Below are 27,866 nucleotides of genomic sequence, written 5' to 3'. Positions count from 1 at the left end.
AAGGTGGTCGGATCACAAGGTCAGGAGTTTGAAACTAGCCTGGTTACTATGGCGAAACCCCGTCTCTACTAAAAATACAAAACTTAGCCAGGCGCAGTGGCTAATGTCTGTAATCCCAGCACTTTGGGAGGCCAAGGCGGGTGGATCACTTGAGGCCAGGAGTTCAAGACCAGCCTAACCAGTATGGTAAAACCTCCTCTCTACTAAAAATACAAAAATTAGCCAGGCATTGTGGTAGTCCCAGCTACTTGGGAGGCTGAGACAGGAGAATTGCTTGAACCCGGGAGATGGAGGTTGCAGTGCCCACTCCAGCCTGGGCAACAGAGTGCAACTCTGTCAAAAAAAAGAAAGAAAGAAAGAAAAGAAAGGAAAGAAAGGAAAGGAAGGAAAGGAAGGAAAGGAAGGAAGGAAGACACCATGATTTACAGTCTTGCCAAAGGACTGAACCAAAGTCTTCTCAAATACAATGTGCCTGAACCTGCCCCATGTGCTAATATCTAGAGGACAGGGGAATGTGCTGAACTGTGCCATGAGTGTGCAATCAGCAAAATACAAAGTATGTGAAACTCTATAGGTCCTAGGATCAGGTTCTTCACCAGGTAAATTCTAAGGAACTGGAAAGAAGAGGGAACTTCTAGATTAAAAAAGAGATGTAAAATAAAATACACATTTAATAATTTTAAATTGATAATATTAAAATATAGATACATGCATTTAGGTGTTGCAGCAGTAATCAAATGCAACAAAGTGATTACCATTTAAATCAGTCTAGTGGTTACTTTTGTGGGGTTGTAATTGTGACAGGATACAAAAAGGACACGGGTGGTGACTGGCTGAGTCCTAAAAGAGTATTTGCTTATAATAAAGCATTCAGCTATAAATTGTGTGTCTGGTTTTCAGTACTTTTATTTCATAATTTTTAAAATGTTACAATCAAAAAAGAAATCAAAACCCTTAGGGTTTTCTACTAAAAAGTCTGGATGTGAATACTTCTACTGTAAGTATCACCTGACGGTTTTTAAGAAATTGCCTATATTGTAGAAATATTTCAAAATAAACTACAAATATTTGAAAAATGTTGAATTCTTATGTATGCAGTTACAAAAAGTCAAAGAATTAAGTATACTTTTCTAACACAAAACTTATTTTGTTACAGTATTATGTAATGTAATTTCGTTAAATGGATTTTTTTTTTTTTTTTTTTTTTGAGATGGAGTCTAGCTCTGTCACCCAGGCTGGAGTGTACTGGTGTGATCTTGGCTCACTGTAACCTCTGCCTCCTGGGTTATAGCGATTCTTCTGCCTCAGCCTCCCAAGTAGCTGAGATTATAGGGGCCCACCACCACACTCAGCTAATTTTTGTATTTTTAGTAGAGACGGGGTTTCAGATACCAGTGTTGGCCAGGCTAGTCTCGAACTCCTGACCTCTTGATCCGCCCGCTTTAGCCTCCCAAAGTGCTGGGATTACAAGCGTGAGCCACTGCATCTGGCCTAAATGGACTTCCTTGACTTCCAAAATGTTCCTTTCCAACTCCCGTACAAGATTATTAATGTTAATCTATTAGAGATTAGAGCAAGGGCATTGGAGCAGATTTCTTATTTCTTTGAATGTCTACATTTTGTTTCACTCTCTATTTTCTTACATAGAACAAAGATTAGTTATCGTGCCTAACCATGATGGTAGTTATTAATATGTAGTATTATACACAGAGTGTTATCTAATTTGCAAACCGAGATCCTCCACCCACTTGCCTACCATGTGCCTTTTCCATATAATAACGACTGATATAGACAGGTTTTTTTTTGTTAGATGTGTAGGAATCTCAAGGATGTAAAACAGATTTAAATCATCAAAATTAAAGCAGTTTTTAAATGCACTATAACAATAAACATGGACAAACATATAACTGTGTTGTACATTTTTGCCCATCAAGCATTGACAACTTCCCTTCAATTTGTTCAAGCAGCATCTTAAATGGTGCAATTCAGTGGTCCCTTTTCCCTTCGTTTTAATAAAATTATGTGGCGTTCGACTGATTCACATATTCAAGAAGTGACCGGTCTAAGACTCTTCGGATAAGAGCTTCCTCAATTATATTAAAATCCTATAATAAAGAAAAATAATTAGAAATATTCAGAGTCAATAGTATTTCAGAAACTGGAGGATGAGGGTCAATCCAACACCCTCATTTTGCAGGGAACTAAAGTTAGGAGACTTGTTCAAAGTTCCACAAAGCTTGTCATAGAACCCAGGACTTTTGCTTTGGGGCTAATGAATTTTCTCCTTCACTTTGCTGCCTATCAATTAACTAGTTACTGTCATAATAAAAAGTCTTGATTCAAAATTTGAAGTTTTTATCTGATATAATGAGAAGTTTTTAGTCATCATTACAAATCCTGCTCAGAGTGCTATGTTCCACACAAACCTGTAAAATGGAGCAAAGTTCAGGCACCCCCACAGGCTTCACCAATGCCAGCAGTACCACTGAATAGCTATTTCCGAAGAAAATGTTAAAAACAAAACTTTCTCTTTACCTCCCTATGTGTCAAAGTGGAATTCAAAATTCTATGTCAGCACATTCTATAAGTAAAACAAAAACCATTAAGAACCCTATCCTCTGCAATCCCTCTCCTCTTCCACAATAACAAAAGATGAAATCTCTATTCAAAGTCCATTCTGCAACATAAAAACAAAAAACAAAAAAAACTCCACAAAATCCAAAGGAAAGCCATAAAGCACAGCAGAGCACAAGGTTTGGTCTTGATACTGGCTTGTTCTTAGGTAATTTAGTTAACCTTTGAGCTTCAGATATTTCAGTTAAATGAAGATAAAAATACAGTATTCACTTCACGGAAGTTGCTACCACTTATGTACATATCACAATTTATTGTGATATATACATAGAGTGCTTAGCTTAGTATATAGTAGTTCAGGAAGCAAAAAATCAAAACAAAGAACACTACTTCAAGCTCACTTCCATACCCAAGAAGATGGCTGTGAGTGGCTGCAAAGTATTCTTATCAAAGTGGCTTCATCCTGCCTAGCTCTGGATCATGCTTTGTCTGAAAGATCTTGAGAACAGACTGAACATGATTAGCCAGAAGAGCCATAGAATCGACCTGGCTTTAGAACATCTCATAGAGCTAAGGTAAAGAGAAACCTCTTGAGATGGAGTCTCCCTCTGTCGCCCAGGCTGGAGTGCGGTGGTGTGATCTCGACTCACAGCAAGCTCCCCCTCCCCGGTTCATGCCATTCTCCTGCCTCAGCCTCCTGAGTAGCTGGAACCACAGGCGTCTGCCACCACGCCCGGCTCATTTCTTTGTATTTTTAGTAGAGATGGGGTTTCACCGTGTTAGCCAGGATGGTCACGATCTCCTGACCACGTGATCTGCCCATCTCGGCCTTCCAAAGTGCTGGGATTTACAGGCGTCAGCCACCGCACCGGGCCAAGAGAAACCTCTTTGTTTTACCAGAGAGAACACACAGACCAGAACCAAGTTCTGTTGAGGCCTGTGTGCCGTATGGGCCACAAAAGACACATGCTTAGAGATATGGAGCTGAGGATTTAAAGCCTCTGTCATGTTCCTTGTTCAGTTCCTCAAGTGGTCCTAACAATTCTACTCCTATCCCATCTCCAATTTGCCAAACATCTGTGCCTGAACTGTGCAAATCACTTTATATACATTATCTCATTTAATCCTAAGAAGAGAGAGTAGGTGCTTTTAATCTCTTCCCTTAACCAATGGACAAACTGAGTTTCAGAGGTTAAATGCCCTCTGCAAGGTCGCACATATGTGACAGAGCTGTTGCTTAAAACTAGTTTAGAACCTGAGCTCCTTATGTTCAACCTGGATAATAATAATTGGCAGATAGAAAGCATGGAGAAAATTCTCAAATGACGATCTTGAATCGTTATTAAATTTTATCTTGAAATTGCTTTTTTTTTTTTTTTTTTTTTTTTTTTTGGAGACAGAGTCTCACTCAGGTGCCCAGACTGGAGTGGAGTGGCGCGATCTCAGCTCACTGAAACCTCCGCCTCCTGGGTTCAAGCGATTCTCCTGCCTCAGCCTACGGAGTAGCTGGGACTGCAGGCGTATGCCACCACGCCTGGTTAATTTTTTTATTTTTAGTATTTTTAGTAGAGATAGGATTTCACCATGTTGTCCAGGCTGGTCTTGAACTCCTGACCTCAAGTGATTTGCCCACCTCGGCCTCCTGAAGTGTTGGGATTACAGGCATGAGCCACTGTGCCAGGCCAAAACATTCTATTTTCTTGATTTCTTACATAATGCTAATACTCAACACTATAGCTATATATACATTTTTTCCTCTATAATTTTATTCACTTGGATCAGAAAAGTAAGCTTAACAAAGACAGCATAAAAACATAATGTAAAAATAAGAAAATATACTTACTATGAAATCATCATAAAACAAAGTGTGACTAACTTGAAGATGTCTTATTAAACTGCCACTGAAGCTGCTTGGATTCTCATCGGGTATTAAACGGCAAAGTGGACAGAACTGGAAACAAACAATATCAGGGGTTCAAGAAAGAATTTAAAACAGTTATTAGTGCCAGAATTAAAAACAACGGCCGGGTGCAGTGGCTTATGCCTGTAATCCCAGTACTTTGGGAGGCTGAGGCGGCCGGGTCACGAGGTCAAGCGATGGAGACCATTCTAGCCAACATGGTGACACTCCGTCTCTACTGAAAATACAAAATTTAGTCAGATGTGGTGGTGCACACCTGTTATCCCACCTACTTGGCAGGCTGAGGCAGGAGAATTGCTTGAAAAAAGATTTCACCAGGTTTTGCCTGTACTCGTATCCTTCAGTATATGTGTGTGATATCGTTTGGAAACTTGTCCCCACCCAAATCTCATGTTGAAATGTAATCCCCGGGCACAGTGGCTTGGGCCTATCATCCCAGCACTTTGGGAGGTGGATCACTTGAGGTAGGAGCTCATGACCAGCCTGGCCAACATGGCAAAACCCGTCTCTACTAAGAAGACAAAAAAAGTAGCCAGGCGTGGTGGTGCACACCTGTAGTCCCAGCTACTCCAGAGGCTGAGGCAGGAGAACGGCTTGAACCCGGGAGGCAGAGGTTGCAGTAAGCCGAGATTGCGCCACTGCACTCTAGCCTGGATGACAAAGTCAGACTCTGTCTCAAAAAAAAAAAAAAAAAAAGATACAGACCATTCTGTCACTACAAAGGAATGTCAGTGCATTGCTATCCTTTATTTCCTTCTCTCTCCCTAACCTCTGCTCTGTTCCCCATATTGTTATTATTACTATTTTGAGAAACTTGTATAAATAGAACTATAGAGTATTTAACCTTTCGAGATTGGCTTTTCCCATTGAGCATGACTTTGAGATCCATCTAAGTTGCTGGGTGTATCCATAGCTCCCTCCTTATTACTGAGTAGTATTTCATGGTATGGATGTCCCACAGTCTGCTTATCCATTTATTTTGTAAAGGGCATTTGGGTTGTTTCCAGTTTTTGGTTGTTACAAATAAACCTGTAAGAAATATTTGTGTACAAATGTTTGCATAAACATAAGTTTTCATTTATCTAGGACAAATTTTCAAGAGTGTGACTGCCTGGTTATATGATAGGTATATGTTTAACTTTGTAAAAAACTGCCAAACTGTTTTCCAGAGTGGCTGTACTATTTTACATTCCCACCAGCAATGTATGAATTATTCAGTTTTTCCTTATTTTCCCCAACATCTAGTAATGTCCAAATTTTTTTATTTTAGCCACTTTGTTAAATGTATACTGGTATCTCACCATGGTTTTAATTTGCACTTTCAACATTTTGGCCAGGCTGGTCATGAACTCCTGACCTCAGGTGATACACCCACCTCAGCCTCCCAAAGTGCTGGGATTATAAGCATGAGCCACCCCACCCAGCCCATGCATTCATTTTTTAAAGTATGAGACGCAGACTCATTACTGAGTGCCAAGTATGTGTTGTTAGGTAGTAAATTAGGTGGTATTCTCATTTGATCCTCACAACAACTCAGTGAATTCATTGCTATCCTTATTTTGTTGATGAGCCCAATTTCAGAGAAAAAAAAATAGCTTGAATTTCCTCAGCTGTAAGTATCAGATCTGGAATCAACTTCAGTTGTCCAATGTATCAACTTGGGTGATAACGTTTTTCTTTATTTAAATGAGGTTTTTATATACTTCTTTCTTATTGTTTTATGAGGATCTCAGTTTCAATATGCTCAATTTCTATAATTAAAGGTCTGAATTTTGCTCAACTTCACTAATTTTTACATCTTATTTTTAGTAAAATTACATCCTTTTAATTATTATTGAATTTATAATCATTTACAATTTCCTAATGTTCTTGGTTAATTGGCACCACTGGTCATTCCAAGACAGCATTTAATTTTCCCTGATGCCACTACGTGTAATGAGAACAGAGCTGAGACCGAGAAATATTTCAACAGAAGAGCACTATTAATACTTGTAGTGTGGGAGAAGGAACCTGCTTACAGAAATTTGTTCATCCAACACTCTTTATTATGCCCCTACTACGTGCTCAGCACTTAGAATATGGAGATCAGTAGGATACTTTGAAGTTAGATACTTTGGGTTCAAATCCTTGCACCAGCAGTGTGATCTTGAGCATGTAAGTTTCCCTTTCTGTGAAATGGGGATAATATCACCTGCCTTGTAGAGTAGCTGTAATATTTACAGATAATGTCTTCAGTGTGCCAGGTAAACATCAAACATTCAATAAATGCCACACATTTACTACTATTTGACCCCTGTCCTTGAAGAGTTGGAGCTCCCCGGGGGAAGAGAATACCATGTGTCTAGTTGATCCCTACATTCTTAGTACCCAGAAAATAGTTTCCAATTTCATCTCAGCCTCTTGCTGATTTTCTGTGTCTCAGAGCTGTTAGATTTAAAATCATACACCATTTAATATTATAAAGCTCAGTCACATTAACTCAGTCTTTAGCACATGTAATAAACAGCTGCCATTATTATCACTTAAGCAGATACTTTCAAGAGTGTATCATGCACCATATTCAAGATGTGAACAGACAACTGTTCAAGACCTGTAAAGGGAACTACTAATTTTGCCCAAGGGTTCAGAAAGGCTTCAGCAGAGTTGCTGGTAACTGAAGTGGGTCTTGAGGAATGAGCCAGCCACGCCAGCAGGGAGGAGCATCACAGCAGAGGAATCAATGTGGGAAAAGGCAGTAAATCCCAAAAGAAAAAGGCCTGCTTAGGGCAATGGAAAAAGCTCAGTGTAACTGAAGGTAGGGCAAGTTGGGGAAGTGGCGGGGGATGAGTTTGGAATGATAAGTTGGAACTAGCTCTGCTCCGTATTTATTCAAGCACCTGACATGGTTTTGGTAGACTTGATGCAAAAAGTCAGAGGTACAGAGATGTCTATTACCTTGATCCCTACCATTAAGGAGTTGATTAGAGTCTAGTGGAGAAGACAAAAACAGAAAACCTGGAATTTTAGGCCAGGCGCAGTGGCTCACGCCTGTAATCCCAGCACTTTGGGAGGCTGAGGCGGGCAGATCACGAGGTCAGGAGATCAAGACCATCCTGGCTAACACGGTGAAACCCCGTCTCTACTAAAAATACAAAAAATTAGCCGGACGTAGTGGCGGGCGCCTGTAGTCCCAGCTACTTGGGAGGCTGAGGCAGGAGAATGGTGTGAACCCGGGAGGCGGAGCTTGCAGCAAGTCGAAATCGTGCTACCGTACTCCAGCCTGGGCGACAGAACAAGACTCTGTCTCAAAAAAATAAAAATAATTTTTTAAAAAACTGGAATTTTAAGCAAAGAAGTTTTTGTTTTGTTTTTGAGACGGGATCTTACTTTGTTGACCAGGCGGGTCTTGAATTCTCAGATTCCAGCGATTCTCCCGCCTCAGCCTCCTGAGTAGCTAGGATTATAGGTACAAGCCATTGTTAATCTGACGTTGATAGGGAACTATTGGAGTCTTCAGTCTCTGGTGTACATAAAATTTAATTGTGTGACTAAAGACACATCTGTCAAAACAACATTGCAAACAATGGGCTGAAGTCAGTACTAGTGGAAAAACTTCTTTTGTTTCTTAAATTGGGAGATTAGACCTGAGGGAAGAGAGGGTAAGAATAGGAAGGAGAAAGAAATGGTAGATAAGAGACAGACTGAAGGTTACCTAAGTATTGACTTACACTCAATGTTGTCCATTTCCTAATATCAGCTCATCCCTTCTTGCTTGTCTCTACTCAATTACTTATATTAAGAGCCAACAACTGTACCGTGTACATTCAAAATATGTTGGCTTCATCTCTGTATGGATTTTTTCTGATGGTGAATGCAATGGGTGAATAATAGCTACCATATTAGAAGCTACTACCAACTTCAGATAATTGAAAACTGTTTCTAAGATTAGCCTCCCACTTATTATGATAATATCATAATAGTGATATTATCATGTCCTTATGCTCCCACCAACCTGCCCCAAACAATGACAGGTCTGTAGTGGATAAGCTTACAGCCCATTCACTGTGCAGGCCAGTGTGTCAGGGACCGGACATCTGCCTGTCCTGATTTGTGACCTGGCAGCTTAGAAGAGCTTCACCTCATCCTACTGATGCCTTTAGTTGATCCCCTTAGCCCTGCAGTTTCTATTTTCTGGCCTTGAGCATGTTGACTCCAAATAGGCCCTTTCTGTGCAGTGAATCTTCATTTATTGTTCTTTCTTTTCAAGAAATTATAAAGCCAAAAATAACCAAAATCATTCAGTAGATTTTCTCTACCTTTGTTTTACAAATGACCAAATTGAGGACCAAAGAAACCCTCTTGCTAGGAAAAGGGAAAAGATCTCCTGACCAAGCCTGCTTTAATAGGATTAAAACAAAACAACACTTGATGTGGATGGAAATCAGATGAGGAAGATTCTTTTGAAAGGATATTTATTCCTCCAAAACCTTAGGATATAGATTATTCAATGCTGGTCAAAATATAATCAAATTTTTAAAATAGTCCAAATCAAAATGGATTAAAGACTTGAATCTAAGACCTCAAACTATGAAACTACTAAAAGAAAACATTGGGGAAACTCTCCAGGACATTGATCTGGTCAAAGATTTCTGGAGTAATACCCCACAAATACAGGCAACCAAAGGAAAAATGGACAAATGGAATCACATCCAAAAGCTTCAGCACAGCAAATGAAACAATCAATAAAGTGAAGAGACAACCCACAGAATGGGAGAAAATATTTGCAAACTCCTCATCTAACAAGGGACTAATAACCAGAACATATAAGAGTGCAAACAAGTCTACAGGAAAAGAAATTAGCAATCCAATTTAAAAACGGGCAAAAGATTTAAACAGACATTTCTCAAAAGAAGACATATAAATGGCAAATAGGCATATGAAAAAGTGCTCAGCATCATTGATCATCAGAGAAATGCAAATCAAAACTACAATGAGGTACCATCTCACTGCAGGTAAATAGTTTTTATCCAAAAGTCACACAATAACAGATGCTGGCGAGGATGTGGAGAAAAGGGAAACTTCATACACGGGTGGTGGGAATGTAAATTAGTACAACCACTACGAAGAAGAATTTAGAGGTTCCTCAAAAAACTGAAAATCAAAGTATCATATGATCCAGCAATCCTACTCCCAGGTATATTCCCTAAAGAAAGGAAATCAGTATATTCAAGAAATATCTGCACTCCCATCTTTATTGCAGTACTATTCAGAATAGTCAAGATTTGGAAGCAACCTAAGTGTCCAGCAACAGACAAGTGGGTAAAGAGAACAAAGTACATACACACAATGGAGTACCATTCAGTCATAGAAACGAATGAGATTTTGTCATTTGCAACAACACGGATGGAACTGGAGGACATTATGTTAAGTGAAAGAAGCCTAGCACAGAAAGACAAACTTCACATGTCCTCATTATTTGTGGGAGCTAAAAATTAAACCAATTGAACTCATAGAGATAGAGGGTAGAATGATGGTTACCAGGGGCTGGGAAAGGTAGTGGGGATTGGGGGAAGTGGGCATGGTTAATGGGTACACAAATATAGTCACACAGAATGTGTAAGATTTAGCATGTCATAGCACAACAGGGTGATTACAGTCAACAATCATGTATTGTACATTTAAGAGTACAGGCCAGGCACAGTGGCTCACGCCTGTAATCCCAGCACTTTGGGAGGCCAAGGTGGGTGGATCACCTGAGGTCAGGAGTTTGAGACCAGCCTAACCAACATGGTGAAACCCTGTCTCTACTAAAAATACAAAAACTAGCTGGGCGTGGTCATGTGAGCCTGTAGTCCCAGCTACTTGGGAGGCTGAGGCAGGAGAATCCTTGAACCTGAGAGGCAGAGGTCGCAGTGAGCCAAGATCGCACCACTGCACTCTAGCCTGGGTGACAGAGCAAGACTCCATCTCAGAAAAAAAAAAAAAAAGAGTATAATTGGTTGTTTGTAACACAAAGAAAGGATAAATGCTTAAGGTGATGGATATGCCATTTACCCTGATGTGATTATTACACACTGCATGCCTGTATCAAAGTATTTCATGTGCTGCATAAATATATACACCTACTGTGCATCCACAAAAATTGAAAGTACCTATATGGTCATACTTCTCACTTGCCTTCTCTTTAAATTTTTTTTTTAAGAGATGGGGTTTCACTCTGTCACGCAGACTGGAGTGCAATGGTATGATCATGGCTCACTGTAACCACAAATTCCTGGCTTTAAGTGATCCTCCCACTTTGGCCTCATAAAATGCTGGGACTACTGGCATAAGCCACGGTGCCTGGCCACTTCAGCGCTTTAAAGGAAGCAATGGTTCTCAGCGTGGGGTCCTCAGACCAGCAGCATTGCCACCATCTGGTAACTTGTTAGAAATGCAAATTTTCAGGCCCTAGCTCAGACCTATTTTATCAGACACTCTAGGGGCAGAAGCCAGCAATCTATGTTTAAACAGGTCTTCTAGGTGATTCTCAAGCATGATAAAGTTTAAGAACCACTGCCTTAAAGACAATGTAATTTCTTTCAGAGAGACAAGAGAAAATAGTAGGTGAACAAATGAGAAATTCTAAATCTAATACCTAGGCTGTAATGGAGAACACCTTTCTTAACTCCAGTACCTACAAAAAAAACAGTCATTTGGACCGGGCACAGTGGCTCACGCCTATAATCCCAGCACTTTGGGAGGCCGAGGCAGGTGGATCACCTGAGGTCAGGAGTTTGAGACCAGCCTGACCAACATGGAGAAACCCCATCTCTACTAAAAATATAAAAATTAGCCGGATGTGGTGGCATGCCCCTATAATCCCAGCTACTTAGGAGGCTGAGGCAGGAGAATTGCTTGAACCCGGGAGGCAGAGGTTGCAGTGAGCCGAGATCGCGGCACTACACTTCAGCCTGGGCAACAACGGTCTCAGAGAAAAAAAAAAAAAAAAGTCATTTGGGGTTCTGTTTTACTAAGAATCATTATTAGGCCAGAAATAGGACGCTAGTACAGTGCTAAATAATGAACTGTATGGATAATATTCAATTATCTAGAATAATGGTTGTTTCCTCTGTTCTGCATCCACTGACCATACTTGGAGTGCTGTGTTCTATTTTAAGTGCTGGGTAAGGAAAACATCAATAAACTGCAATAGACACAGAAGGGAAATGAAGATGTTGAAAGGTCTAGAAGCAAAATCCTTGTAATAACTGGGTTGCCATTCTGGAAAACTGCAAGCACTCACACAGTAAGTTACTTATCACCTTGAGAAAGAGTCTACATTAGATCACCTCTGAGGACCCTTTTCTCTACGACTGTGTAAAAACCTTCATTAGCTCAATACTGTAAACAGTCCAAGTATATTGTAGAAATAGAAATGCCGCTGTATGTCTATTATGTAGAAGCTTGAGAAAGAGAGGAAGAAGGTTTGTAATTTTTTGCCATGTAAAAAAAATCATTGTTGGCATAAAGCCAAGGGCATTGAGTTTCTTTGTACCTGTGCTCATTCTTCTACTGTAATCCATGAGAATTAGAAAAACTTCCCACTCCTTTTGCTCTTTTTTTAAAAAAAATTTTTTTTGAGATGGAGTTTCGCTCTTATCTTTTTTATTTTTTAATGTTATTATCTTTTTTTCTAAAATCGTCTCTTTTTTTTTTTTCCTGAGACAGAGTTTTGCTCTTTTTGCCCTTTTTGCCCAGGCTGGAGTGCAATGGCGCGATCTCGGCTCACTGCAATGCAACCTCTACCTCCTGGGTTCAAGCGATTCTCCTGCCTCAGCCTCCTGAGTAGCTGGGATTACAGGCATGGGCCACCATGCCCGGCTGATTTTGTATTTTTAGTAGACACGGGGGGTGGTTTCTCCATGTTGGTCAGGCTGGTCTCGAACTCCCGACCTCAGGTGATCTGCCCGCCTCAGCCTCCCAAAGTGCTGGGATTACAGTTGGGAGCCACCGCACCGGGCCAGTCCTTTTCCTCTTTATTTATGTGAGTCATTTTCTCAGCACTTTGTAGGGCAATTTTAGAACAGTCTAGATTTATGAGGAGTCAGTACCTAAAGTCTGTTCACTTTACAGAAAGTCTACGAAATCTCTCCTTCTTCCTACATGATCTACTTACTTTCATTTTCAGAAATACTGAAGAGAGTAAGAGTCCTTGCAAATTCCAGGAAAAAAAGTCCTATATGATGTTTAAAAAAAAAAAAGTGCCTTTTATAAAGGCAGCCAGAAATAATAATGGATTTCTTAAGTTTCTTAAAATTAGGATTTAAATCTTTTTTAATTTTTAAATGTATTTTTTGTTTTGTTTTGTTTTTGAGATGGAGTTTCACTCTTGTTACCCAGGCTGGAGTGCAATAGCGTGATCTCGGTTCACTGCAACCTCCGCATCCCCCAGGTTCAAGCGACTCTCCTGCCTCAGCCTCCCAAGTAGCTGGGATTACAGGCATGCACCACTACAGCCGGCTAATTTTGTATTTTTAGTAGAGATGGAGTTCTCCATGTTGGTCAGGCTGGTCTTGAACTCCTGACCTCAGGTGATCCGCCCACCTTGGCCTCCCAAAGTGCCAGGATTATAGGCGTGAGCCACCGCACCTGGCCTAAATGTACTCTTAATAATCCCCACAATCCCCAAGGGTCCAGGGAGAGACCAGGTGTAGGTAATCGAATCACGGGGCAGTTTCCCCAATGTTGTTCTCATAATAATGAGTTCTCACAAGATCTGATGGTTTATAAGTGTGTGGTAGTTCCTCCTGCGTTCATTTTCTCTCCTGCTTGTGAAAAAGGTGCCTTGCTTTCCATTTGCCTTCTGCCATAATTCCTGAGGCCACCCCAGCCATGTGCAACTGTGAGTCAATTAAGCCTCCTCCTTTCTTTCTAAATTACCCAGTCTTGGGCAGTTCTTTACAGCAGTGTGAGAATGAACTAATACAGGGAGCAAGATGTTGGAACAGGAAAAACTAAATCAGAATAACTTGTTCTAATTTTTTTTTTTTCTTTTAAGAGACATGGTCTTCTTTTGTTGCCCAGGCTGGAGTGCAGTGGTGCCATCATAGTTCACTGCAGCCTCAAACTCCTGGGCTCAAGGGATCCTCCCCCCTCAGCCTCCCTAGTAACTGGGATTACAGGTGTGCACCACCAGGTCCAGCTAATTTTGTTGTTGTTGTTGTTGCAGAGACAGAGTCTTGCTCTGTTGCCCAGGCTGGCCTTGAACTCATGGGGTCAAACAATCCTCCCACGTCGGCCTCCCAGAGTGCTGGGATTAGAGGTGTAAGCCACTGCACCTGCCCTAAATTCTTGCTATGTTAGCTTGCATAGGATTTGGCACATAATAGAAGCTCAAATTCAATTTTTCATATCTAAAGTAGGAATAAAATATATACTTTGCAGATTCGATAATATATATTTTATTCAAATTTTCTTCTTCCTTAGAATAAAGGATCCTAGGGCAAGAACAAATCATATTTACCTTATTTCCTTACGCCTAGACCTAACATAACTTGACACACAGTAGACACCTCATGAATAAAGAATTGCTTTTTAGGATGAAGATTTCTAGTACTTTTCTTTCTCTTCTGATGGATTTTTGCTAGGTTTTAGGTTTTTGTTTGTTTGTTTTTTCCAAATGTCTTCTACTTCACATCAGTTCCTATAACAGAGCACTTGGGCAGGTCAGAAATGGGAGAAGAATGCTTGATACACAGAATCAGATGGGAGTTCTTTTTCAGTGACATACCCTTCCTTCCCTAAATTCTGACACAACCACATTTTCTCCCCAGAGGAGTTCTCACCACTCTTATGCGTCACTATTACTTATGGGAAAATAAGAATGATTTCATTCAGCATTATATTTTTTAGGTGTGATAGGACAGGGAAAAGATTAGGAATCACCAATGTAAGGGCTTCTGAGAATACATAAAATGTACAGGCCAGGTGTGGTGGCTCTTGCCTGTAATCGCAGCACTTTGGGAGGCCACAGCAGGAGGATTACCTCAGGTCAGTAGTTCGAGACCAGCTTGGTCAACATGGTGAAACCATGTTTCTACTAAAAATACAAAAACTAGCCGGCGTGGTGGCGCATGCCTGTAATCCCAGCTACTTCGGAGGCTGAGGCAGGAAAACTGCTTGAAGGTTTCTCAAGGAGGTGGAGGTTGCTCTGAGCCGAGACTGCGCCATTGCACTCCAGCCTGGGCAACAAGAGCGAAACTCTGTCTCAAAAAAAAAAAGTACAAACATCTTCACAGGATCATATGAGCTTTGATCATCAGGATCATAGGTGAGAGCATCTAACATGGGTCCATTAGGATACATTTCCTAAAGTTTCTCACACCAAACACCAAAGACACAGAAATGGATTTGATACTGCTTCATGGATACATGAAGTCAAATATCCTGTCTCCCCCCTAGTCTTTTTGAACTGGTCCTTACTAGGGTTTTCAATAAGACACCCCTCCCTTATCCCATTAAGAATAAAGGCAATATTACGGACAGATCATAACCAACAGGGTAGTCGGCTTTCCAGTTCTCCTATTTTTCTTTTTTTTAAAGATAGTGTTTTACTCCCATCAACCAGGCTGGAGTGCAATGACGGGATCTCAGCTCACTGCAGCCTCTACCTGCTGCGCTCAAGCAATCCTTCTGCCTCCTACAGGTGCACTCCAATGTAACCGGCTAGCTTTTTAAATTTTTTTCTGCAGATGGGATTTCACCGCATTGGCCAGTCTGGTCTCGAACTCCTGACCTCCTGACCACAAGTGATCTGCCTGCCTTGGCCTCCCAAAGTGCTGGGATTACAGGTGTGAGCCACCATGTCTGGAGAGTTCGCCCAATCTTGACAGTGTTTCCCCATTTTGGATTGTTATAGGGAATCCCTAAAAGTATACCATACTCAGTGCAGGTCTGACAGCCCTCACTGTGAATGATAAGTATTTTCTTTCTTTTTTTTTTTTTTTGTTTGAGACAGAGTTTCACTCTTGTCGCGCAGGCTGCAGTGCAATAGCATGATCTCGGCTCACTACAACCTCCACCTCCCAGGTTCAAGCGATTCTCCTGCCTCAGCCTCCCGAGTAGCTAGGATTACAGGTATGCACCACTATGCCCGGCTAATTTTGTATTTTCAGTAGAGACGGGGTTTCTCCATGTTGGTCAGGCTGGTCTCGAACTCCCGACCTCAGGTGATCCGCCTGCCTCAGCCTCCCAAAGGGCTGGGATTACAGGCATGAGCCACCACGCCCAGCCAATGATATATATTTTCTACTATAAAACTTGAATTCCATTTCTAAAGTCTGTACATGACTGATTTAATATTTAATAGAAAATAGGTGTGTCAGAACTTAATTTTTTGCTGGTACCCTTTTCTTAGGTTCTAATAGCATAGAGGCATGAACACCATATTTTACCTTTGAGGGCTTTCAGTTGCCAAGTACTATGTATGCAATCTACTATCAATGACCCTTAGTGAACAGCATGTTCTATCAAGTTCTCCTGAAACCAGAAGATGAATTCTAGGAGTACAAGTGTAAAAGAGCTGGAAGACAGTGCACTCATGTTACAGCCATCCCAAGATGCAAAGGATTCGATCCTTCGCAATATATATGATAATGGACACTCTGCTCTATCTGTGGCTTAGATTAACCTCCACAGCAACTCAGCTGATTATAGAACACTTTCCATGTGATGACAAGTGCCATTTGAGGAGGTAATTAGAGGTTACTCAATTCAATACCCAAAGAAGAAAAAAGGAACATGCACTGAAAATATTCACAGGCAACTATGTAATTAAAATCAAGGTACAAGGCTGCATACCTAATTTTTTTTTCTTTTTTTTTGAGACGGAGTCTCGCTCTGTCACCCAGGCTGGAGTGCAGTGGCACAATCTCGACTCACTGCAACCTCCACCTCCTGGGTTCAAGCGATTCTCCTGCCTCAGCCTACTGAGTAGCTGGGACTACAGGCACGTACCACCACGCCCGGCTAATTTTTGTATATTTAGTAGAGACAGGGTTTCACCCTATTGGCCAGGCTGGTCTTGAACTCCTGACCTTGTGATCCGCCCACCTCAGCCTCCCAAAGTCCTGGGATTACAGGCATGAGCCACCACACCCAGCCACTGAAAGCAAATCTATTGGAAATTTTTTTTTCCTTTCAGAATTATTACCACATAGATCTCCACTGTCGCATCAAGTCACAGATATTCTAAGTACTCAGGGAAATTAACTGCTATGGGGAGGGGTAGCCCAGTATGTAGTCACCACAGTTTACACTTCAAACCAAAAGTCCTGTCCCTTCCTTAAGGAATAAGCCCCCAGGGTAAGGCAGAAAATATAGAACTCAGGCTGGGCGCGGTGGCTCACACCTGTAATCCCAGCACTTTGGGAGGCTGAGGCGGGCGGATCACGAGGTTGGGAGATAGAGACCATCCTGACCAACATGGTGAAACCCCATCTCTACTAAAAATGCAAAAATTAGCTGAGTGCGGTGGCGCATGCCTGTAATCCCAGCTACTCAGGAGGCTGAGGCAGGAGAATTGTTTGAACCAGGGTGTCGGAGGTTGTAGTGACATCGTGCCACCACACTCCAGCCTGGCGACAGAGCAAGACTCCGTCTCAAAAAAAAAAAAAGAAAATATAGAACTCACTGGAACCTTTGAATCAGGGTGAATGGAATCATGTCTTTTTTTTTTTTTTTTTTTTTTAAGACAGAGTCTTGCTGTTGTTGCCCAGGCTGGAGTGCAATGGCGTGATTTCGGTTCACTGCAACCTCTGCTTCCTGGGTTCAAGCAATTCTCCTTCCTCAGCCTCCTGAGTAGCTGAGATTACAGGTTCCTGCCAACATGCCCAGCTTATTTTTGCATTTTTAGTAGAGACGGGGTTTCACCATGTTGGCCAGGCTAGTCTCGAACTCCTGACCTCAGGTGATCCACCTGCCTTGGCCTCCCAAAGTGCTGGGATTACAGGTGTGAGCCACCGCACCCAGCCTGTCTTTCTTTACTACCTTTTTTCCACATCAGTACATCTTGCTATGTTCTAGGCACTCTGCCAAGAACTGGGCATGCAGTGTTGAACGAAGGACTTAGGTCCCATAACTCCACAAGCCTAATAAGTTAGAGGGAGAGACAGGCATGAAATGAATATGTAATTATAAGTTGTGGTAAATACTGAAAAGGGGAGAAAAGCAAAAGCTGAAATTAATTTGAGTGTCAGGGAGGGCTTCCTGGAGGAAGTAAAATTTAAGCTAAGTTCCAAAGCATGAGTAAGAGCCAGCCAGTGAAAGAAAGAGCACCTAGAGGCCTGGCGCCATGGCTCATGCCTATAATCCCAGCACTTTGGGGGGCCGAGGCAGGGGGATTGCCTGATGTCACAAGTTCGAGACTCAGCCTGGGCAACATGATGGTGAAACTCTGTCTCTTCAAAAAAAAAAGAAAAAAGCACTCTGGACAGAGAGACTAGCTGGAGAGCATGGTTCTTGCTAAAACATCTTCCCTTTACAGAATAAAATACATTTCTCTCAAAAGTAGTCTCATTAATGTTATCTACATTTAAGGAAAAAGAAAAAAAGTGGTCTCGTAATACAGTCTAAAGCATGCTGTTTGTGTCATCTGCTTCCTTTGAATCTAATATTCCAGAGATAGAATTATTAAAAAAAAAAAAAAAAAATGACCGAGCTTAGTGGCTCATGCCTGCAACCTCAATGCTTTCAGAAGCCAAGGTGGGAGGATAGATTGAAGCCAAGAATTTGAGACCAGCCTGGGCAACATAGCAAGATCTCATCTTTACCCAAAAAAAAAAAAAAAAAAAGAATTATCTAGTTGTGGTGGTGCACACCTGTAGTCCCAGCTACCCAGGAGGCTGAGGTAAGGATCACTTGAGCCCAGGAGTTTAAGGTTACAGTGAGCTACTACTGCACCACTGCAGTTCAACCTGGGTGATAGAGAAAGACCCTGTCTCCAATTTTTTAAAAATGGCAGAATATAACAATATAATTACTGCTTGACAAAAAGGAGCTATTGGCTCTTAAGGCTGCATATAAGAAAAGTCAAAATCCCCTGATGTTTTTTACATACATTTTATCATTCTTGAACAGCTCAGAAAGAAAAGATTGCTTATCTTGTGGTTTGATCTCTGAGTTACCTAATTATTTTTGGAAGTCAGAAGAATCATTTACCCAGGAAATCTCCAACTGCCAGGAAACCTCTTATGTGAGGTAGGTCAGATAATGTCACTGATCTTATCTGCTTGCAAAACCTGTAATCCAGTCCTTTAAAGCAATAATTCCTGGTTAACTTCCACACCCATCCAGAATCAGCATGGGACCCAGCCCTCCTTGCCCAGGACTTCCCTCAGGGTGTTTTCACCCACATGTCCCCATTGGGATTCCTAAGCATGTGAACCCCAGCTATACCACATATCTGTCCCCTGCCTTTTCCTAACTACGGGGTAAATCATGACTTCTAGTGGCTCTAGATCCTTCAGAGTGACATGCTCTTGAGCTTCTGCTCAAGAGTGAAACACTAACACAGGACACCTGAAGGTCTTGTGTTCCAATTACCACCTCTAGACAGCCCTAGGGTATTACAGAACCTTGGATTTCTGAACAGTCTGCTCCTGCTTCAATGCCATGACAGCATCCTGGTCTTTGTGGTGAGATTTTACCACTTCACTTCCCCATCCTCCTCCTCCCCGCCACCCCCCAACTCACACCATCACCCCATGTGGGTTCTCTAACTGTGAGAGGACATCACTTCCTCTAAGAAATCTTCTCTAGGCCCAATTTTATAGAATTGAAAAGCATGGTGAACCTCCACTATCACCACCACCCTCTTCTATTAATGGAGTGATCGCCAGGTGACAGTGCTTACTTTATTATATGCCTCATTGATGTACTACCTGTGAAAAAGGTATGAATGTCATCACCATCTGCATTTTACAAATGACGAAACAGTGCAGAGAGAATTTAATAGACTTCCTGGGATTAGAACCAAGCCTATCCCCTTTAAAGCCTAGGATTTAACTACAAAATCCCATAGGCAATCTGATCCCACCATTCCTAGTTTGTTTCCCTGCTTAGGTTAGCTGTCTTCAATGACCCTGAAGACCTGTAAAATCACGGAGGACCTAGTTTCATGGGCCACCTTCAACTGGGGCCAAACTGAGCAGCACGTGGACTGGATTTCTGCTGGAGCGGGGACACAGTACCACAGAACTGACCAATCTGTGGCCAATCTGTGGCCTGCCCCAGATTGCTGCTTAGATGCAGCCTAGGACCACAGTCCAGAGGGCCTGGCATTCTTCCAGCCAAAGCAGCACCCTGGGTACTAACGGTCAGGGTTCAACCTTCTTCATCGAGTTGCTAGGAGACAAGAAAGTACTTAGAACTCAGTGAACTCCGTGATAGTAGTCACTATCATTCCATCCTTATGCTTTCTTCTAACTTCCTCTAGCTCCCCAGGGACCTATTGTGAAACAACTCCCTAGCCCAGTTCCTCCTACAGAGCAACTTCAGCAGGAAAAGCCCATGACCATCTCCTCTGCTCCCTCCACATCTAACAAGTTCCTACCTAGCCATTCCAATTGTCAACTCCCTAGGCCATTAAGATCAATAACAAATATCCCTGCATGCTTTTCTCTTAAACTTGCTATAGACCACAGGGGTTTCCCACGCAGCCCTGGAGCTAGATTACTGTATTCAAATTCTGTCTTTGTTACTTACCAGCTGTGTGACCTTGTATGATTGACTTAACCTCTCTGAGCCTCAGTTTATCATTTTTAAAATGGGGATAGTCATCAAGCCTATCTCACAGGATTGCTGTGAGGATTTTCTCTGTCTCTATCTATTTTTCTTTTGAGACAGGTTTTTTTTTTTTTTTTTTTCTTTTTGAGACAGAGTTTCACTTTTGTTGCCCAGGCTGGAGTGCAATGGCGTGATCTCAGCTCACTGCAGCCTCTGCCTCCCAGGTTCAAGTGATTCTCCTCAGTCTCCCAAGAAGCTAGGATTATAGGTGCCACCCACCACACCCAGCTAATTTTTTAAAACATATTTTTAATAGAGACGGGTTTTCACCATGTTGGTCAGGCTGGTGTCAAACTCCTGACCTCAGGTGATCCACCCGCCTCAGCCTCCCAAAGTGCTGGGATTACAGGCGTGAGCCACTGCGCCTGGCCTCAGACAGGTTCTTGTTTTGTCACCCAGGCTGGAGTGCAGTGGCACGATTTCAGTTCACTGCAACCTCCGTCCCCCTGGGCTCAAGCAATCCTCCCACCTCAGCCTCCCGAATAGCTGGGACTGAAGGTGCATGCCACCATGCCTTGCTAATTTTTGTATTTTTAGTAGTAGAGATGGGGTTTCACCAAGTTAGCCAAGTGGTCTTGAACTCCTGGTCTCAAGTAATCTGCCCACATTGGCCTCCCAAAGTGCTGGATTACAGATGTGAGCCACTGTGCCCGGCTGTATGTATCTCTCTCTTTATTCTCTATTATCTTCCTATCTATTATCTATCTACCTACCTAATATACTTATGTTTCAATCTCATCCACTTTCTGAAAGTATTTTATGGAAAAAACCCTAAAACTGAAAAACCTCTAAAAAGTTATATAAGAAAACAACACACACCCATTTGTGTATATATTACATAAAAATACATACTACATAAAATAATCTTCAAAGTATCATTTTATATTTGTTGAGCCAGGGTAAATTAAAAATAAATGTTCCTAATTATAGCCCATTAAGGTCAAAGTGGTTTACTCATAGATTGCTGACACAAATATAAATTGACTCAGACTTTTTGGAAAGCACTTTAAAAGTACATTTCAAGGGCTTTTAAAAAGTCTGCATTATTAATTGCAGAAACAATAACGTAAAGAATTTCCTCTTAGAAAAATTCCAATATAAGGAAAAGTTTAAATGTACAAGAATAGGAACTCAAATTCTAAAAATTGGTAACAATCCAGGTCAGGAGTGGTGGCTCATGCCTGTAATCCCAGCACTTTGGGAGGCCGAGGTGGACGGATCACGAGGTTAGAAGATTGAGACCTCAGCCTCTCTAGTAGCTGGGATTACACGTGCCTGCCAATGCACCCAGCTAATTTTTGTATTTTTACTAGAGATGGGGTTTCACCATATTGGCCTAGCTGGTAAACTTAGATCTTTTTTTGTTTGTTTGTTTTTTATTTTTTGTATTTTTTGTTTTTTTTGTTTTTTTGTTTTGAGACAGAGTCTCGCTCTGTCGCCCAGGCTGGAGTGCAGTGGCCGGATCTCAGCTCACTGCAAGCTCCGCCTCCTGGGTTCACGCCATTCTCCTGCCTCAGCCTCCGGAGTAGCTGGGACTACAGGCGCCCGCCACCTCGCCCGGCTAGTTTTTTGTATTTTTTAGTGGAGACGGGGTTTCGCCATGTTAGCCAGGATGGTCTCGATCTCCTGACCTCGTGATCCGCCCATCTCGGCCTCCCAAAGTGCTGGGATTACAGGCTTGAGCCACCGCGCCTGGCCCGCTAAACTTAGATCTTAATTGTGCATTTTGGATCATTTTAGTTGATTATGCCCATGATTACCTGTTAGAGATAATGTATAATTTCATAAATGAGTGATCACACATTAGTCATTCTTATCAGTTTCAACGCAACACTTTCACATATCATGAATAGTCACAGAGTTACCATAACCTTAACATAAATCATCATCCTTTATAATATATCTATAAGTAGAAATCTATTAAATGGCTTTTCTAATGTGTCCTAAATTCAGACACTGCTGTAATACGTATAACAAAAATCCTTACCACAGGCCTCCTTTCCGATCTATGATGAGTAATACAGTGATCCAGCAAGCTGTCTTCATCCAGTTCCCTTTGACAAAAGGGACATACACACCTGGAAATAACACAGAATACAAATATTACTAAAATGGTTGGCAACTAGATAGTAGTCACTTTTTTTTCTTTTTTTTGAGACAAGAGTCTTGCTCTGTGGCCCAGGTTGTAGTGCAGGGGCATGATCTCAGCTCAATGCAACCTCCCCACCTCCCAGGTTCAAGGGGTCCTCCTGCCTCAGCCTCCCAAGTAGCAGGGATTACAGGCCCCCACCACCACACCAAGCTAATCTTTGTATTTTTAGTAGAGATGGGGTTTCACCATGTTGGCCAGGCTGGTCTCAAACTCCTGACTTAAGGTGGTTCACCCGCCTCGGCCTCCCAAAGTGCTGGGTGGATTACAGGTGTGAGCCACCACACCTGGCCACATATCTGAATTTGGACTAGCCACATTTCAAGTGCCCAGTGGACACATCTTGGACAGCACAGATAAGGGACAAATATTCCTAAGTGTACATAAGGATTTAACAAGGTAGCTGCAGGTCACTTTTCTTTTTCTTTCTTTTTTTTTTTTTTTTCTTTTTGAGAGGGAGTCTCACTGTGTCCCCCAGGCTGGAGTGCAGTGGTGCAATCTCGGCTCACTGTAACCTCCACTTCCTGGGCTCAAATGATCCTTCTGTCTCAGCCTCCCAAGTAGCTCAGACCACAGGAACGTGCCACCATGCTAATTTTTTGTATTTTCAATAGAGGTGGGAGTTTCACCATGTTGCCCAAGCTGGTCTCAAACTCCTGAGCTCAAGCAATCCACCCTCCTTGACCTCCCAAAGTGCTGAGATTATAGGTGTGAGCCACCTCGTCCAGACTGCAGGTCATTTTTCATTCTTCACTGGAAACTAACAACATAGGCTGACGCGTGTAGTTATATGCTAGTGAAGGTGGAAAACAAATAACACCCCATCTAAATGTTATGTGAATTCGGAAAGGGAGGAAGAAAAAGGTAATTCAAGGACAACTGGGTGCTGCAATCCTCAATTTCTCAGTTAATGCATGCTCAGATTGCACTTCTCTCCCAAAGAGAAGTGCAGTGAACCGGGATCGCACCATTGCACTCCAGCCTGGGCAACAAGCGTGAAACTCTATCTCAAGAAAAAAAAAAAATTCAGATTTGCTGGATGTATAAGATACACACTGAATTTTGACGGCTTAATGTAAAAAGAAAAAAGAATGTGAAATATCTTGATAATTTTTGTACTGATTACATGTTCAAATGATATTTTGGCAACATTAGGTTAGATAAAATATATTGAAAGGTAATTTAAACTTTATCTTCTTATTTGTTTAAATGTTGCAACTAGAAAATTTTGAATTACATGTGATTAACATTATATTTCTAGGCTGGGAGCGGTGGCTCACAGCTGTAATCCCAGCACTTTGGGAGGCCGAGACAGATGGATCACGAGGTCAGGAGTTCAAGACCAGCCTGGCCAAGATGCTGAAACACCGTCTCTACTAAAAACACAAAAATTAGCCGGGCGTGGTGGCACATGCCTGTGATCCCAGCTACTCGGGAGGCTGAGGCAGGAGAATCGCTTGAACTCGGGCGGCAGAGGTTGCAGTGAGCTAAGATCACGCTTCTGCACTCCAGCCTGGGAAACAGAGCAAGAGTCCATCTCAAAAAAAAAAAAAAAAGAGAAGAAAAAGAAAAAAAAAATCATTATATTTCTATTGGACAATACTGCCTTAAGTTCTTAGGGACAATATGGAGTCTTGGAGTTGTTGGCTCACTTTCTGTTACAGACGTAACTTCCTGTGCCCCAAAACTTGTACTCTAGACAAACTCTATGTGTAAGAATTTTTACAATTTGAATTATGTGGTAAATTCTTCTGTAAAGCAAAGATTTTTTATCATAAATCCAAATATTAATTTATCTTGTAAAATAATCAACAACCCTCCCCATTTTCTATTATTTTAATTCTTTACTATTCTAACCAGTAAAATAATTGGGATTCAAATTAGCTTTCATATATTTTTAAATTTTCATAAAAGCCGTCAACCTTGCAAACAAACCCACACTTTCTCAACCTGTTTGTAATGCTTCCTTCCTATTGGTCATTGTGGTCAATCTAACAGGATCCATACTCTGTTTATAGCTAAAATACTCATTTGAAATTTATAATGTCAGGGTATAAAGCTAATCCTATAATAACAGGTGCTTTTGCAAGGCAATCTCTAGTAAAACAAAAGGAAAGAAGTGATTGTTTAGACTTTTAATTTTGAAATGTAAGCTCTATTGAGTATATTTTCTAAAAATGAGCAGAACTAACATTTTTCTCTGGGAGAGAGAAACTATACAGAATACCAATATTGGATACATGAATCCATAGACAGATTAATGTCTGGAAAGCCATCAACCTTTGCTAGAGAGCACAAATCACTTTATTTGGTTAGTAGGAGCAGATTATAAACTTTATAATTACTTTGATGCAGCTAAATTTCCTTTCTCATCAGGAAAATAATAACCTAGATGTGTTTCTTTCTTTCTTTCTTTCTTTTTTTTTTTTTAACAGAGTCTTGCTCTGTCACCCAGGCTGGAGTGCAGTGGCCAGATCTCAGCTCACTGCAACCTCTGCCTCCCAGGTTCAAGTGATTCTTGTACCTAAGCCTCCAGAATAGCTGGGATTATAGGTGTGCACCACCATGCCCAGCTAATTTTTGTGTTTTACTAGAGATGGGGTTTTGCCATGTTGCCCAGGCTGGTCTCGAACTCCTGACCTCAAGTGATCTGCCCGTCTTACCCTCCCAAAGTGCTGGGATTGCAGGTGTGAGCCACTGCACTCCATGAATGTTTCTTTCTCTCTTTTTTTTTAAAGAATAAAATATTATCAATATCCTCCATTACATCTACCAGCTACCTCCCTCCTCCCCCTATCCCCATACCAGATTACCCATCAAAAAGGCAAAGGATTCAGGATGCCTGCCCAGCCTGTTCTCTTGTATACTGAGACGCTGCTGTCTATATTCTAAAGAGAAACAAGCAAAATGATAAGGAACGAGCTGGTGAAATGAGCAGTGGTGACAGAAGATGGATAATCCCAACCACGATCTACTTCAGGAATCATCTATTGGAAAACAAAGCCTAGCAGAAATGTAACAGTTCTGCATTCTATTTTTGGATCTGTGTTAACACAAACTTGTTTGAGGAAGTTGCCCCAATCTCTCCAGTCTGTGGTTGGTTGCCCCTGGAAATTTTTAAAGTAGAGAGAGCAAAATTCTTTAACAATGATTGCTGTCAACAAATGATTACCAGTACCAGGTATTATAGTTGAGAACGTAAACATAAATACATAAATATTTTCATAAGAATGTTAAAGTTTCCAGCCCATTAAATTCTTTATAAACGTTATCAATTATAGCATTAAACTATATTGTATGGAAACAAACCTCGCTGCTGTCTCCTCAAGTTCTTGTAGTGGTCCATACTTATCTATGTACTTCTGACAAGTCCGAATATGTGCCCTCATTTCACTGAGGCAAACCTACATAAAAACAAATTCAAAATGAACTCACTGTTAAAAAAGGGCTCAATGAAAGCTTATGCGATCCAGCCTTTTAACTTTCAAATAAGGTCATACTGTGGGATCAATTGACTAAATAGATGCATTCATAACACCAGTACCACCAAAAATTAAGGCATTATCAGGAATACTACTATTTTTCAAATTCTCCAACACTTAGAAGACCCAACTATTAAGTTCTTGAATTTGGTTCTTCTAAAAAGCATATACATTTTTTAAAGTAGATAGATGTGTAGCAACTCAAATTTACTTCTTTTGCATGCCATTACATAAACAGGTTTTAGAAAGAAGGAAGGGGGAAAAAAGGGTGAAGAAAAAGAGCACGAGAGAGAGAGAAAAGAAGAAACAATCTAAGATAGAAAAAGAGACAGAAAAAAGAAATGGAGAGATAAGAAGAATAAATGGATAAATTTTAGAGGTGCCCATAGTAAGCTAAATGAAACACTGTGCCTTAGGGAAAGATATCAATACCATGGTTTTATAACACCCCCAACAGTATTACATGAATTCACAATACACCGTATACTTAATGGTCCCATTAAGAGCAAACATGAAAGACAGCTCTTGCAGTTCATTTTTATCAATGCAGAATAAAGAGCCCTTGTTCTTTCACATATACATTCAGAGATCCTAACCATGAGGGATCTGTTGCTAACATAACACACCCTATTAAATGTTTCATTAGAAACTCTGATAAGATCTTGTGCTAAAGGAAGCTCTGTACAGCTGTGGTAAGGTGGCCGACCCACTCTGCTTCATTTTGCCCAAGCTACGGAAGTTAAACCTCAAACATGAAATTGCCATATCAAGGAAACAGTTATAATTGTTTAACAAAGGGCAAAAATAAAAGCCAGTGGAAAAGTAAGAACAAAACCCTGGCTTTACAAATATCCACCTAAAAGAGATAAAAACTAGGATTGATCTGCATAAGCTGTCTTAAACAGATGTATTTTACAATCTGTAACATTCAACTTTGCACACTAGCACTCTGTCATGTCTTTATGACTTTTGCTAGTAAAAATTTCTATTTGTATTATTTGTTCAACAAAGATATGCATTAGTCATGAAAATTAACAAGCTGTGGACTACTGACAAATGAATTGATCAATTCGTAGTCTAGACACAAAATTATCTGAGACGTTATAAAAAATGGCAGAAGAAATGTAATTCATTGTGCTTATTCTAATGGTGCTTATAATCTAATAGAGGAAGGCCGGGCGCGGTGGCTCAAGCCTGTAATCCCAGCACTTTGGGAGGCCGAGACGGGCGGATCACGAGGTCAGGAGATCGAGACCATCCTGGCTAACATGGTGAAACCCCGTCTCTACTAAAAAATACAAAAAACTAGCCGGGCGCGGTGGCGGGCGCCTGTAGTCCCAGCTACTCGGAAGGCTGAGGCAGGAGAATGGCGTGAACCCGGGAGGCGGAGCTTGCAGTGAGCTGAGATCTGGCCACTGCACTCCAGCCTGGGCGGCAGAGCGAGACTCCGTCTCAAAAAAAAAAAAAAAAAATCTAATAGAGGAAAAAGGATGTGTAGACAAGTAGATAAGAAATTGTCTGATATAGGTGCTGGGCATGGTGGATCACGCCTGCAATCCCAGCACTTTGGGAGGCTGAAGTGGGTGGATTATCTGAGGTTAGGAGTTTGAGACCAGCCTGATGGAAGCCCCTCTCTATTAAATTAGCTGGGTGGGGTGGTGTGCACTGGTAGTCCCAGCTACTTGGGAGGCTGAGACAGGAGAATTGCCTGAATCTGGGAGGTGGAGGTTGCAGTGAGCTGAGATGGTGCCACTGCACTACAAACTGGACGACAGAGCAAGACTCTATCTCAAAAAAAAAAAAAAAAAAGAAATTGTTTTATATAGGGAACTGGAATACTAAGGCCAGGTCTCAAGGAATGGAAATCTGGTCGGGACTCTGAAGAACACAGAGAGTGCAAAATGGGAGAGGGCAAAATGTGCGTAGAAGGAATGGG

General features: G+C 41.4%; 1 protein-coding gene across 1 annotated transcript in view; it reads right to left on the bottom strand.

Annotated features, from left to right (window-relative positions):
- Nucleotides 1-822: 822 nt before the first annotated feature.
- Nucleotides 823-27,866, bottom strand: part of RNF125 (ring finger protein 125) — a 48,277-nt gene continuing 21,233 nt past the window's right edge. Inside the window, exons 3-6 of the mRNA XM_025365448.1 lie at nucleotides 25,758-25,852; nucleotides 22,287-22,377; nucleotides 4,418-4,525; nucleotides 823-2,105 (exon numbers count right to left, since the gene is read on the bottom strand). Coding sequence (XP_025221233.1) covers nucleotides 2,019-2,105; nucleotides 4,418-4,525; nucleotides 22,287-22,377; nucleotides 25,758-25,852 — 381 coding nt within the window. The 3' untranslated portion in view covers nucleotides 823-2,018. The remainder of the gene's footprint in view (nucleotides 2,106-4,417; nucleotides 4,526-22,286; nucleotides 22,378-25,757; nucleotides 25,853-27,866) is intronic.

This window comes from Theropithecus gelada, chromosome 18 (genome assembly GCF_003255815.1).
Source record: "Theropithecus gelada isolate Dixy chromosome 18, Tgel_1.0, whole genome shotgun sequence".
Classification (NCBI taxonomy): domain Eukaryota; kingdom Metazoa; phylum Chordata; class Mammalia; order Primates; family Cercopithecidae; genus Theropithecus; species Theropithecus gelada.
This window is presented reverse-complemented; position numbering and strand designations above follow the sequence as displayed.